This window comes from Eptesicus fuscus, chromosome 18 (assembly GCF_027574615.1).
Source record: "Eptesicus fuscus isolate TK198812 chromosome 18, DD_ASM_mEF_20220401, whole genome shotgun sequence".
In the NCBI taxonomy this organism is placed as follows: Eukaryota; Metazoa; Chordata; class Mammalia; order Chiroptera; family Vespertilionidae; genus Eptesicus; species Eptesicus fuscus.
The window spans coordinates 42,652,114-42,667,507 of NC_072490.1; the positions used below are offsets into that span (position 1 = coordinate 42,652,114).

Sequence of the window (15,394 nt, forward strand, 5' to 3'; positions counted from 1 at the left end):
CTGAGCGGACTTTCCAAGGTGTATGGTTAAATAGCCTCGATTTGATAATCAACCCTAAACCATTCCCAGAGGGTTACCTAAGCAGAAGACCATTCTTTAAAATGCTGCATCCCTGGGAAAAATTGCTTGGGCTGAAAGACAAGGTTGACTTCTTTTCCTGTCTCCTCCCCAGCTGCCTTGGCCCTTGGGCAGCCTTTTCAGCAAAGTTCGGCTGTTTCCATCTCCAGAAGCTTTGCAAATGCTGCACTTCGGGCCACTACAGCCTCAGATGTAGAGCCAGATGGCTTTGGTTTGGAAACAGGCCATTCATGTTGATAACAGGTATTAATTTAAGCAACCTCAAATTGATAACTGGTATCTCCGGTGGAAACAAAGATAATTTGGTATTGATCGTGATTGTGTCTTCTGATGTGGACTCCAGGCTTAGTTTGTCTTGTCAAAGGCCGGTGTAGCCTCATGTAATCTGAAAGAGACAGGAAGGGGAGGAAGAGAGCTCCCACCCAGACAGAGATGTGTTTGCTCTATTGCTCTGTTACCTGCTTTCTCTGGAAACTTCATAGATTAGCTTTTCTAATCCACTTTGAAATGTTTGCTATTTCTAAAGCCAAAGCAATCTTTGTGGCTTTCAGGCAGAAGGTCATTTTATACAAAATGTTCATTCGTGTGCAGCAAAGCTTATTTCTTTCGAAGGAACAAAGAAATAATGGAGACTCCTTAAAAGTTGTTTTTCTCTAAAGAAACGATCATCTTGATAGTTGGTGAATTATATGGGTCATTTCGATTGGAATTGCAAAGTAAAAACACTTGTATCAGGAAGGATTACTAAATATCATTAAAGCTCTCAGATAGGACTCTACCGGCAGTTTCAGCATTTCAGAGCAGGAGGGGAAAATTAATTGGATTTCTTCTTGTCTAATTGTGTCCATCTCTCCAGGTTATTCCTTTGCCCTGGTCTTGCCTGATGGTCACCCAGCCAAGGCTGTGGCCTCCGTGTAGGTCTCTGAGGTCCAGCTGTTTTCCAGAACGTTTCTTGCCTCCAAAGCTGTGTTTACAATGTTTCCATGGACTGGAACAGTCTGTCAGCATCTTTCCTTCTGGAAGAACCTCCATTCTCCTGTAGGGCTCAGCCTAAATGTCACTTCTGGAGAGCTTCCTGACCTACTGCCGATGTTCTTTGTCATTCATCCCTTCACATGAAATAGCTACTTGCCTTGTGCTTGTCCCTCACCCTTCTGGAAACCACCTCCTGTTGTTTCATGGCTCATGGTGGTAGGTTCCACATTATTGAAATCATCATTCAATAACTCTAGCAACAAAAGCAGCAAGGATTAATCTACACTGTTACAGAGTGATACAAACTCTATCCTCAGTGACAGAAGAAATGAAAATGTAAATTTTCACATCTTACTTTTTATTTTTTTGAGCTTAATGGTTCTTAAACTATTGTTTCCTGACCTTCATACGAGAGAAGAGTGTTTGAAATTAGTCCTGGGCACACATCAGTCTCATTTTGCCCAGACTGGAGACATCTTTTGATGTGCTGATGTGCTGTGTTTATATTTATTTTAATGAGGATGGAGATTTTTCATTTTGTTTTAAAGATCCACTGAGTTTGAAATCTGTGACTATAGAGAGGATATGGGTGTTCTCTGTCCTCACCTCTGTAGATGGTCAGCATTCAGAGGTCAAGCGTGCCAGGAACCTTGGTGCTAGGAGAGCATCAATCCCATGTACACAGTGTTGTAACTCTCATTCCATTAAATGCTAGCCCTTATGACAAAAGGCACTAAATCCAGTGTGAGGGAAGGACGACATGCCACACTGGGTATGCTTGTGGTGGAAATTGTTACTTCTCTTTGATCACTCCTTTGGGTTATTTTCCTTCACACTTAGCTCTTATTGATTTGGTATTAATGACAATTCAAAACTGTCTCCAAGTTAATCATCATGCAGCTTAAATCCATGTTAATGATTATAGATTTTTCCCGGTTATCCTCTTAGTGGAGTTTAAACAGTATTTAAGAAAGAATTATGTATTCATTCTAGAAAAAAATGGCAATAAAAACCCTGATGTGAGTATTAAATGTATTGTTGCAAAACATTCAATGAAAACCATTAAACATATTAAGTGCTTTGGCATTTTCCAATATTCCATTATAACAGCATTTACAAAGCAATACTTTTTAGCTTTAGCATGAGAAATAAAAACGTCCTTTTTTTTGTTTTAATATTTGTTTTGCTTTAAGAGTTTCGTCCATAATGAACCCCCCGATTTTGGGGATATTTATTGAAACTTTTCTCATTTGTACACAATTTGCTCATCCTGATGGAACCAGTAGGAGTCCAGCAGTAGGTCACTGAGGCTGTGTGATGACATTTTCCATCCCCTCCCACGCTCATGGCATCTTCCCGTCGTTCCTCCTAGAAAGCCAGAATGACCAGGAACAAAAAGATGAAATACAAACAGAACAAAACATCATTTTCTTCTTCTGATTCAATTTTCACTTTGACCTGGTGTCCTATTTCCTCCTGCTGGACCACGACAGGAAGTTTGACCTCTATGATGTCTTTAACTCTAGTCTTTATCCCAGTGTTTTGGAAGAGGAGATGGAAGACAGCATTCTGTAGTGTTGTAGGGATAATGTGGGGTTGTTGGAACAAGAGATAAGATGCGATTTTAAATGAAATGCTTTAATATCCCTGCTAGTCCCCTAGGCAGTGGTGACTTCACCATAGCTATAAATACTGTCCATGGTCCATGACTTCTAGCATTTGTTATTTATAAAGGTAGCTTTTGTTTATATTTATTTCACTGAAAAGGAAGAGTGATTTAGAAATATAAAAGTCAATGAAAAGTACATCAACTCGTGAATTACAACATTGTGCATTTAGGTGCTTTGTTCTAATTCCAGGGTGTATATTCCAGTGTATTACATTTATATTGAATAAGGAAATTTTTCAGCATTAAAGGGAGAGGGGAGAATTTGGCATTAAAGGGGCTGTGGGTAAAACTTTTGTTTTTCCTTCCCTCACAGCACACTTTTGAATACTAGTCTTTAAAGCCATTTTTATTTCCAGTGTTCAGTTTTAATTAAAAACCACACTCGTAATTCTATAGCCCATCTGCACATCCAAAAGGAGAATTCATGCAAGAAAAAATTAGCTTATTATTATTAAAAGCACACTGCCTTTCTAATAGATATAATAGAATAACAGTTTTCCTCAGGCTCAGTGGCAGCTTTTTATATAATAACTAAAATATTAGCACATTTAAATTGATTTTTTGTACCTGCAGGTGATAATTAAACTTATTTTTAAAACATACTTAATTTGAATTAGATGATAGAAATATTTGTGCAGGAAAGAGACATTTTATGCTATTAATTTACTGGCAAGCATCAGAGTTGAAGTTGAATTGTCTTGATTTTTTAAAAAAATTATTGATTTTATAGAAAGAGGAAATGTTCTGCTCATTTATGCATTCATTGGTTGATTCTTGTATGTGCGCTGACCAGGGATTGAACCTTTAACCTTGGCATATTGGGACAATGCTCTGACCGACTGAGCTACCTGGCCAGGGTGTCTTGATTTTTAAAAATGATAATTCAATTTATTTTTATTTTATTATCAGGGGAACCTCTATCCCCAGAAGTCTGTTTTAGGCAAGTTTATGACACATGATTTTCTTCTTAGATACAATTTTTTAACTCCTTTATTTTTATACGAGTGTTTCAGAGGAAAGATAAACAATCCTTTGTTCCTTTCAAAAGGTACACAGTTCTTGATGTCCTGCTTGTCATTACTATTGTGCACAAAAGCTGATCCTATTCTTGGGGTTTCCCCAGAATTCTCTCACAAAATATAAGCCTGTCACCCACCGGCATCAGGGTGCAGTTGGGATAACCCTACGGTTGATTGCAGGAAGGGTATATCCTTTCAAATAGCTCTGTTCCAAAGTACTTATTTGTTTCACATGGGACAACGATATGTATAGTTGACTATCTTCTCCTGAATCTTATTTCCTAAGCTTTGCAGTGAGTGTGATCAGAAATATGATTGTGATAAATGAAGAAGGCATGCAGCAACCTAACTTGAAAATGAACATTAAACTGACCAGAAGGGTTCAGAGTCTCTTGTACTCACTGCTCCACACAGAGAGTGGTATTCTGGCTAATCTCAGTGATTAGTACAATTTCATTGAATTGTTTCCAGTGTGTTACCTCTTTATACCACATGCCTTGCATTGTAGTATTTGTGATTGAAATACATTTCATGATATGTTATATTTGGTCATTTTATATGGTATGAATGATATACATATACATACAAACACACAAATATACGTAAAATATTATATAAGAAATGCATTTTATACTATGCTCTGTCATAATTTCTATTTGCCTATCATTTCCATCTTGTTCTCTTATTTGTTGGTCCTATACTGCTTTTGTGTTTTACTACATTTCCAATTCTTCACTTTTTTTTCAATATTATCTGTCTCAGTCATTGTGAAATTAATTTGTTCCTATCTTTTGATCATTTGTACATTTCATGGACATTTCTGGATTCTCAGAATGCTTAAGCACCATGATAAAAACAACTTCTATGTGTTTAAGTAAATACATAATAAAAATGCATGACTTTTAGATCATGTAAATGTTCAGACATGCATAATATTTATACACATTCAATATGTGACTGATTTTTATGATACATGCATACAAATTTTAAATCTATTACAAAGATTAAAAGAATAAGCTCTCAAGAAAACATTGATTTGATATATCACTGCCAGTCACTCATCTGTCTGGGTCCACATCGATCCATTTGCAAATTGTGTCTTGTGATCCCAGGTGGCTGACAAGCTTCATCGACTGGGACAATTCCAAGAAAACCGCAACCCATTGAAAGCTGACCCAGTGTAAGCTTTGGGCCAACATATCCAATCTACGTAGACTGTGTCTCTTAATTTTCTTTTCCTCTGTTTCTCATCCTCTCCATTTTATGCCTCTCTTCTATAAAGTACTTTACGTTATATGGTGAAAATACATATGTACCCAGGTTTTGAAAAGATAAATGAGAGTTGAGGCACCTTGGAGGACTGGTGGAGCTCATTCAGCAAGGCATCAGGGGTGAGGTACGATCTGGGCTCAGTGGTGTTTTTAGCCAGTGGATCAGTCACCGGGAGAGCTTGTTAACACAGACCTCCAGGCCCACCCCCAGAGCTCTCAATTCTGCAGGACTGGAGGGGGCCTGAGAAGGTGTATTTCTAACAAGCTCTCAGGTGAAACTGATGCTGCCAATGGGGGACTACACTTTGAGAACCACTGCTCCGGGGTCACCTTTTCATGTGCATAAGGTGAAGAAACGACCCAGAGAGGGGAAGGGTCTTGCCCCAAATCTCACAATGGTAGTGTGTTGCATCGCAGCTGGAGTTAGAACTCATTCTTCGGTCGCCAGCCCTGTCCTGCTTCTTGGGGCCTATTCTTCGACGGACCAGAGATGGAGAAGCCCCTTCCTGACCATCTGCAGGGCGTGTGAGGTGCCAGATTATCCAGCTCTCCCAGATTCCTGTCTGCGACAGCACAGTCTCGGCTGGCCTATCTCTTTCCTTGTTTGCCCCTATGAAGAGAGAAGACTTTAGTGCTCTATACTGGAGCCCAAGGTTACCCAGCCATATTCAGCCTCTTCATTTCTATGTCCAATTTAATAATCATTCATGGAACATTTGTCTTTGGATTTGTGATCATTTAGAGCTTAATACCAATGTCATCATTTTTTATTTTTTTTTTTTTGAAACATGGCCTTTTAAATTCAGGTCTGTATTATGTCAAGCGAAAGCAAGTTAAAGGTAGCATATAGGCTACAAGATTAACCATGGGAAAAACAGAAATGGTTGCATTTTTATTTGGATCAAAAGATTTTGCTCTTAGTTCAATGAAATTTCAGTGAAATATTATTTAACCAAATGAGTTTTCTGCAATATCTTCGCGTTTGCATTTTCATGGTGGGGAATAACTTACTGGCAAATTCAAATGAAAGTAAAATGATTTTGGTTGTTGAATAATTGTTAAATGGAATTTCATTAAGTTGTTTTCATAAGAATATGAAGTAGTTGGCCAAGAAGAATAATTGTGTATTTAATTTCAGTGATTTTATTATTGGGATGAAGATTGTCAAAATGGCATTGATGTCCCATAATATTCAAATAACTGTCACCTGATAATTACATACTGGAACTGGGTGCAGAAAAAAATTGACCTTGAATGAGGCAGGCAATTAAAATAAGTAGTGTTTTCCAAAGCATTGGGGAAGTTAGTCCATTTAGAATTGAAGTCAATTCAGTTCAATAAATCTTGACTAGGGGCCCTCTCTGCCTAAGGAATGTACTTTCTAGGTAGGTTTTGGAGTCCATATCTGCCTCAAGGGCCAGTGTCTTTTATACAAAAGTGGATGTGGAACATGTGTGTCTTTATACACACATAACAATAAATATCTGTTGGGAGAATTATGGTTGAATAATGAAGGCAAAAGCTGGATTTTGACACTGATGTTACTATTTTCAGTGTCATGGGCGTAAAGGTACCAGTCACAATGAAGCCTGATATACTCTGTCATTTGGGGGCAACGGAGAAAGCTCGGTCTTTTCACATTGTGGGAATGGGGTCCAGGACACACTTGTAATCCTTCCTGTGGCTTTCTATCTTTTCAGCGCCTGGTGGAGGCTGCGGAAGAAGCACACCTGAAACATGAATTCGATGCAGACTTGCAGGTACGTGATTATAGTTAGAATTAATTGTTTTCTGCCAAAGGAGGAGCACTCAATGTACCAGGAATGCCAGGGTTCAGTGGCTGGGAAAGAAAGGCTTTGAGAGGATGACACTGAGTTGGAATAAATGTGCCTATTTTTTGATAAGGCAGGATAGGGAACCTCAACCATTGTCCACCAGGATAATTGCAGTGGGATAACACAAGCTCATGCATATGACCAAGATTTTGATGGATTCCTCCCCAATTCCGGGGGAGTTAATCAGCCAACTGACAATAATCACCAGAACTCTTAATGGTAAATTGATAAGATAGATAGCAGAATATAGACACTTCCTTGACTTAAGTTATTGAAAGGAATGTTGTGATGGATCTAATGTTAAATTGACTTTTAATTGTATTTAAAAATTCAATCATTCACAGATGTGGGATTTGAACATCCACTTAATAAATTTCTTGTAGTAATCGCATATCTAATCATGGCACTCTGTGTCTGGTTGAGAAGGCTTTTGATGTTGTCTTGTAGAGAGAAAACATAGTAGAAGGGGGCAGTGAATTGAATAATACGTGGAGGTTCCTTTGGGTCTCTCCTAGAGGAAATTTTATCTGTATTGTCATTCCTGAGTTGTGTAGCCTCTCCTTACTTCTAGAAAAAACAGAGGGAGTAAACCTGAATCCTTAAGTCTGTGTTTTGATAGAACATAATTCTTTTAGTGGTCACAATTGGGAAATAGTGGTATATGAAACAGATAAAGACAGAAGAAAGAAAAGATAGTGATACCTACGATAGGCTTTGGCTGTATCTCTGTCCCATGGGTCTACCTCTTGTCATCATTACTGTCTACATTGATTTCTTTTTGCCTTGTGGGTAAAACAATGAACACTCAACTGTGGTAATTGAGGAAAGTTTAATAAAGGGAATATTTACAAATGTGTGGTAAATGAAACCAACAAGCTATAGTGTTGTACCCCAGGTCAAGCCACACTCCTGGTCTGAAGGAGCCAGGGGACGGAGAGGTTTCTAATAGCCAGGGAGAGTAGCTATATGGAAAGGGTACTTGATAGAGGGGTGCAGCCATGATGATCTGGCAGTTTTTGGGAAAGATACCCCAACAATAATCTCTAGCCTTCTTATCTCTTGCTGGTACCCACCATTGGTGAATCCAACTGTCAGTATAGTTGACTTGATTCAGCCTTCTGAGGCATTGTACTGGGTGGAGGAGGGTGATGAATAGGTCCGGAGGGGAAGCAGAAAATGTCAAACCTACTATCTGGGGTTCATTTTTAGGCATAATCCCCAACATATGAAGCAAATAGAGCCTGTAATATAGCCAAGCACAAGAAGTTGCAGCAGGAGGTGGAACTGTTCTAGTCACTGTTGGTAACATTGGGGAAGGGTGGGGAAGCCAGCCCAGGTTTCTGAGCAGAGCTGCAAGAGAAAGAACAGAGAAATCAGCTGAATATAGCAAGAAGCATCGTGCTTCCTATAGCTACAACAATGAACACTCAACTGTGGTAACTGAGGAAAGTTTAATAAAGGGAATATTTACAAATATACACGTATCATGTGGAGGCTCCAGGAAGATCCAGGGCCATTTACTGGCCACACTGACTTCCGTGTGCCTGATCTTCAGAGGGTCTGGACTTTCTAGAGTGGCCATGGCGGGTTTAATGAAAGCATCAGGAAGCACCTTTGTAAGTGTGACGATTGTAAGGATCTCTTGAATGTGTTGCCAAGGGAAATTGTCTTCCTCTCCTCAGGAGTTCCTGAAGGCTTTTCTGGAATATTCTGGTACTAAATGACAGAAACTCATCTCATATCAACTTAGACTATAACATTGAATAAATTAAGAATCCATGAGTCTACTCTGATAATAAATAAACAGGTAGATAAAAAGATAAATGCATAAATAAATGAGAAGGGAAGCTCTTACGGTCTCATGACAATTAATAACCATGGGAGAAATGATGGAGTTAGAAAATTATGGTATTGATTTATTGAGACAAGAATCTTCAATTGATACTAAAATTAGCAGATAAAAGTTTGATGAAGAATAGGACATTGACAGTCTTAAAGCATCCACCCACAAATTACTCATTAATCACAAAGGAGAAAATATCAACTTTATTAGGGGAAAAGCTGGCAGACACTATCTTGAATAGGTAACCAAAGTTAAGGTCATCAGTGATGAGACCAAATGACATCAGGAGCCTCCAGATGTGATGACCAGGACGGATGCAACATCGCTCATGTAGAATTCTTTCACAGTGTGTCCCAAAGGTGTAGCCCTCATCTAATCATGATAAAATGTCAGCAGAATCTGGACTAAGGCATATTTCACAAAGTAACTGGCTGGACAGTTCAAAAAAGTCAAGGTCAAGAAAGACAAAAAACAACAACATTGAGGACCTGTTCCTGACTAAAGGACCGTAAAGACACATGACAACTAAATGCAACGTGAGATACTAAACTGGATTCTGAACCAGAAGCAAACATTTGAATATTGACTATGCATTCAATAATAATATTGCATCAATGTTGACTTCCCTGATTTTGAGCCTTGTATTGTGTTTATGTAAGAGAATGTCCTTGTTCTTAGGTTTCTCTGGACTAAATATTTGGATCCATTAGTCCAATTGGAAGGAGCGAGTTTGCAGGAGGGCAAGAAAGGATTCTTGGAAGTCAGGACTGTTTTGTAAAATCTGGTGTTTGTGTCTCATAGTCAATTTTATGCTGAGACCAGTTGTCTAGTCAAGGCAGATGGGCAAGGGAGGGAATGCTTTAATTGACTTTAGGGGATTTCTATTCTTCAGCTGAGGAAACATGTTCTGTGGTTTAGTGCAACTAACCTTGATCCTCTCTTTTTTGTCTGTCTGGAGCTATTGTTATCTCCCCAGAGTGTTCTGACTTCCTTCCCATTATTGAAGCTTCACAATAAAACCCTGTTGTAGCACAAGCGGTTCCTTGTCAAATGCGGTGCTGTAAACACGAATGCAGCATTGGAGCTCTCTGGAGAAAAAATAGAGCACGAGAAAATGAGTCTCTGGAGTGTTACAGCTTTTGTTTTCTTGGGAACAAGGATAGGGAGCCCTGTCGTCTGTTTTGTATGAGTACACAAGAAATATCAGAGGCTCAGTTGTGGTCTGAACACAAGAGTAGATGTTGAAATAGCCAGTCAATATTGCAGAGTGTCATTCACTACCCAGACCTCAGACCTCCGTGAAATCTCTGGGTCAGAGTAAACCGCGTGCGCTTTCTTGGAAACCTGAAAAAGAGAGGCCTTCCAGAGAAGGGATGTGCACTGAAGAATGCCTGTCGGCTTCCATGAAGGTTTTGAAGCTGCAAAGCGGCGATGCCATTAAGCACTAGTCTGTTAACAGCTTGGGTGTCAGCCCCGTTGCTATGACTGGGGTAGCAGGTCTGTGTACAGGCTCCGAGTTTATTGCTACGACGGTCCATTAGAGCTGATCAATTGTTAATCTGGGTTCTGCTGACCTCTTGGCAACCCCTGGCAGTGGATTGTTTATATCAAAAAAATTTCAGACTACCATCTGCTCACCGTGAAATAATGCTGAGAAGGTCCCCGCACTATTAGCTCAGTAAGAGCAAAGGGAGCTGCGAGGTTTTTTTTTTGTTTCCTTTAGAAAAAATGTTTTTGTGGAACTTCCTAAACTGTGTCGTTTCATGTTGTATAGTCTTAGCTCATCTGCTCTCCAAAAACCAAAGGGATGATGCATCTGCCCGTTCTTTTACGTCAGCTTGGAGATTTTGTGCCACTGTACCTTCATGTATTTTAAAAGTGAAAGTTTTGTTTTTCTTGGTAGAATCTTCGAAAGTTATCACTAGAAAGTTATGTTTCCTCTGTTGCCAGCATTGTATTTTTCATTTGTCTCTCCAGAGGTTTAACCCTTTCCCCAGGGGTTTATGTGTGGCCTTGAAGTTGGCAGTCCCTTCTGTAAGGTCCCTAAGTCTGGCATTAGGTTGTAAGTTCCTAACAAAAACTGTGTTGGGCAAAAGCAAAATGCAGCCTTTGAAGGGCAGCGCGTGTGAGCAACCACAGTGCAGCATCTTCCCTAGGAAGCAGGGCTGCCCGGTCGTCACTGGCTGCAAAGCTTGTGTGGATGCTGGTGTCATCCCAGCCCCTGGGTGCCCCCTTTAAGATGCCCTCCATGGATTCTCGATCGGCCTTCTGTGGGTTTTGTTCTTTATTCCCTGCTACCTCCATTAGGGCAACTTTCAGTTATAATTGATGTCAACAGAGGCCCTGTTAAAGTAGCAATTTCCCTTTTTTAGTTTATGTTTTGAATGAACATAGGTTTTTAATGTACAGCACATGTGAGGTTAATGATGGTGATAAAAACAGAGCTTTAGACACTGTCTTAATTATCACGCATGATTATTTTAGTGTTTCACCCTCATTATTTTGATGGCAAAATCTACCTTGGGCCTGGGGCAGGGTGGTGGGGGTGGATGCTAGCCCTGATTACCCTAGCTACTGATGGATTTCCAGAAAACTAGGTCTACACGTGCAGTATAACTCAGAGAGACTGTCTTCCCCCTCTTACTTTTCCTTTTTGGGTTTTTCCGCCATCCATGAAGAAGAAGACAAAAGTTTTTTTTTGACAGTTTACTAAAAACTTGCTTATCTTTGAATGGCAAACATATTTACTTTGAAAACTGCCTCAAATAAGTGACAATTGCACAGCACTGGTGCACAGTGGGGAAAATTGTGGTTTTGAATTGTGTATCCTGCAGAAGCCTTTTCCATTACAGCGTTTTCTATAGTATACTAGAGGCCCGGTGCATGAAAATTCATGCACTGGAGGGTAAGGGAGGGGGGGTCCCTCAGCCCGATCTGCCCCCCATTACAGTCCGGAAGCCCTCAGGGGAAGGCGATGCCCCCATCAAACCTCTGCTGCTGCCACTGCCGGCAATACAAGCCTCTGATGGCCCTGGTTACCTGAGCCTCAGGTGGCCCAGGGCAGCTGGGCAGCTGACATCCGAGGCTTGCCTGCGCCTTGGGCTGGCCCTGGGTGGCTAGGGGGCTGAGGGCGGATCCGACCGCACCATGTGCCTGCCACCCGCCATTCCCCACCCCCCGCAGGGCTGAAAGGACTGGAGGACTCTGGCAAGGCTGAGGGGACTGGGTGCTGCCATCTTGTGGCTACGGGCACCACCATCTTTGTGATGGTGTGATGGTCAATTTGCATATTCCCCCTTTATTAGATAGGTGTTATTAGGTAGGATTTTTCTTTGTTGTTTGTAAGTGATAGGAAAAGAAGCCTGGTGACAGTCCAAGGGATAACGAAGTGTGAGTGGACACAGAAGGCTCTGGAATTAGAAATGGAGGGTGTTTTTTTTTTTTAATGTATTGTTATTATTTTTTATTTTTGTAGTTTACTTTCAATATTATTTTGTATTGGTTTCAAGTGAACAGCATAGTGGTTACACAATCATATACTTTACAAAGTGTTCCCCCTGATATTCCCAGTGCCCACCTGGCTCCATACATAGTTATTGACTCTGTTCCCTATGTGGTGACTGTATGGAGACAGCTGCCTGACTTTGTGCAGTAAAGAAGAAAGATGGGGGCTGCACCTATAGGAGAAATAAATGAGAAGAGAAGGAAATGTTCACACTCTTTGTATTAAAATCAGTCTTTTTTCCTATGGGACATGCCTATGGCTTTTTTTTTTCTTTGCTTTGCTTTTCCTCTCTTTTTATCAGCTTGGCAGGGGCGGTCACATTTCTCTGCATTTTAAGATCTTACATTAGGTGTTCTTAGTTAGGACTTGCCACTTGTCATTAATTCACAACACCGATGTGTAAATAGTTTCTGAGGAAACTCTGCATGTGAGCATTTTAAAATAAAAGTCATTTTTCAGTTGTTACAAACCATAGACACACACACTGTTGTTTTTGTTCATTTAGCTAGAACATTATCACTTTTCATAAGGCCAATGCCGTGCCTTTGAGGTTTGTGTTATTCACTTGTTTGGTGATCACATGCTATGCACACTGACTATTGCTCAGCAGCTTGATCCGACAGAGGGAGCTTTGGCCTGGTGACCTGGAAATTTAGGTTCTAGTTGTTCCAGTCCCAACTGGGTCATTACATGCTCAAAGATCTGTTGCCGTGGTCTCTTTGCTCAGCTGTAAAATGACATACTTGTAGAATCTAGATGATTTCTAAGACCTCATCCATCTCATGTCCTGTAATTCATTCAACAAAGAGTTATCAGTGGCCTCCTATAGGCAGCACTATGCTGTGGATATGACCATGAGCTCGGCAGATGCTGTCTTTGTTCTCACAGAGCTCACCATTGAATGGGAGAGAGAGATGATAAAAACGGCAACATAAATAATTATTAGATTTTGACGATGGTAAATGAAAGGAAAGAGGAGCCCAGGTTATTATCACAGTGCACGACAGGAGACCTCTCCCAGTCTGGGATTCCAAGGTACTTTGGAGCAAATCCCTGAAGAGCTGCCTTGATTGAGGGAGATTCTAGGTTCACCTCTATCACAGTTAGAAGAAATCTCCCCAGACACAGGGAATCCATATTATCTTTATTTTCCTTAAGTGAAAAATTAAAATGATTTAGTCTACATAATAATCTTGATAATCTCTAAAGATACTTTATTTTTGCCTTTTATGATGCTTATTACTTCCTATCCTGTTAATTTTATTCCTGTAAGTGTCCTTTTATAAAAATTTAACATTATTCAGAACTCAGTACATGTTAGGACCTCTTTTAGGTTGTGGGACATCCACAAACTGAGAGGTGACCCTTATCCTTCAGGAAAATACTAATCTACCTTTTCAGTTTAATTTTATTTTTTCGGATACAGCACAGACTGATTTATTCAATATTTATACAACACATAGTGGATGTTGTAGTCTACGGGCAAGGAATCACCTCAAGTAACTATATGGACAGTACACTTGAATTCAGTCTTGATCTAGAAGAGGAGTTTGCAAAATATGGCCCTTGGGTCAAATCCAGTCTAGTGCCTGATTTTGTAAATGAAGTTTTATTGGAATAACGCCATGCCCATTTATTTATATCTTGTCCTGGCTGCTTTTGAGCTGCAATGGGGAAATTCAGTAGTTGTGACCGGCACCATAAGGCCTATAAAGCCTCATGTATTTACTATCTGGATCTTTTGCTTTTGGTGCCAGTCTGCCTTTTGGTGCTAAGCTACCTTTTGGTGCTAATCTACTTTTTAAAAATATGTTGTTTCAGTTGGTGCTTTAAGGATTAAAATAAGCATCTATAACTTAAGTGTACAGTGTATCTAGACTTAACTTAATGTGTCAAGTACCATTTTACCTGAAATAAGAACTTTACAACAGTGTAATTCTGTCTACCACCATCCTTTGTGGTACTGTCATACTATTTTACTTCTGTGTGTTATAAACACTATAGTAAAATGTTATTTTTGTTTTATTTTTTCTTTAAACATCCATATCATAAAACATTAATTGCGAAATAAGATAGTAATATATTTACCTATACATTTATCATTTCTGGTACTGTTCCTTCCTGTAGATGAGAAATTCCCTCTGTTAAAATTTCTCTTCAGCCTGAAGAACCTCTTTTAGCATTTGAACATTACAAGTTCAGTAGCAACAACTTTTTTCAGCTTCTGTTTATTTAAATATATCTTTATTTCACCCTCATTTTTGAAGGATAATTTTGATGGATATAGACTTTTTACTTGACAGTTTTATTTTTTCTTTTAGCACTTTGAAGATATAATCCCATTCTCTTCTGTGCTTTAATGCTTCTGATGAAATGTCAACTATCATTCTTTTCTTTGTTTCTCTGAATGCAGTGTATCATTTTTCTTTGCTGCTTTCAAGATTTTTCTCCTTATCTTTGATTTTCAGTATACTATAAAGTGTGGTAAGTTAAAGATGTTCCTAGATGTTATTTTCTTTGTATTTATTCTGCTTTGAGTTTGCCAAGATTCTTGAATATTCTCACCATATTTGAAAAATTTTAAATAATTATTTTCTCAAAATCTTACCTATTTCTCTTTATATTTTCTTCTGAATCTTAAGTTGCATCTATGTTAGATTGCTTAATATTATCCCACAGGTCTATGTTCTATTAATTGGTCTCTAAGTTCACTAACCCTTTCTTCTATAATCTCCAATCTGCTGTTAAACACATCCAGTCAATATTTTATTTTATATATTATACTTTTAGTTCTAGAATTTTTTATTCAAGTTTTTATACTCTCCATTTCCTGCTGAAATTCCCCTTATGTGCACCAGTTATATTTATGTTTTATTTTATGTCCTTGAACATACCTACAGTAGTTTTTTTTTATTATTATTATTCCTTCTCTGCTAATTCTAGCACCTGGGTCATGTTTGTATTGTTAACTGCTTTCTTCTTTTGAAGTACCTTTTTTTAAATGTACTTTTTTTGCTTCTTCACATACCTGCTTATTTTTTGTTCTATAATGGACATTGTGGTTATTCTGACTGATTTTTATAAATTTCCTTATTGTAACTTAGTATTAGTTGATCCATGTAGTAGGTATTCTAAAAATACCAAATTTATTGAACCTAATTAAATTGGTATTAAGAAACCATTATTAAAAAGATGAAAA

The 15,394-nt window shown here is 38.9% G+C and overlaps 1 protein-coding gene across 1 annotated transcript in view; it reads left to right on the forward strand.

Annotated features, from left to right (window-relative positions):
- The window catches only part of CACNA2D3 (calcium voltage-gated channel auxiliary subunit alpha2delta 3), an 827,325-nt gene that overhangs the window by 231,685 nt on the left and 580,246 nt on the right, over positions 1–15,394 (forward strand). Inside the window, exon 4 of the mRNA XM_054729840.1 lies at positions 6,713–6,772. Coding sequence (XP_054585815.1) covers positions 6,713–6,772 — 60 coding nt within the window. The remainder of the gene's footprint in view (positions 1–6,712; positions 6,773–15,394) is intronic.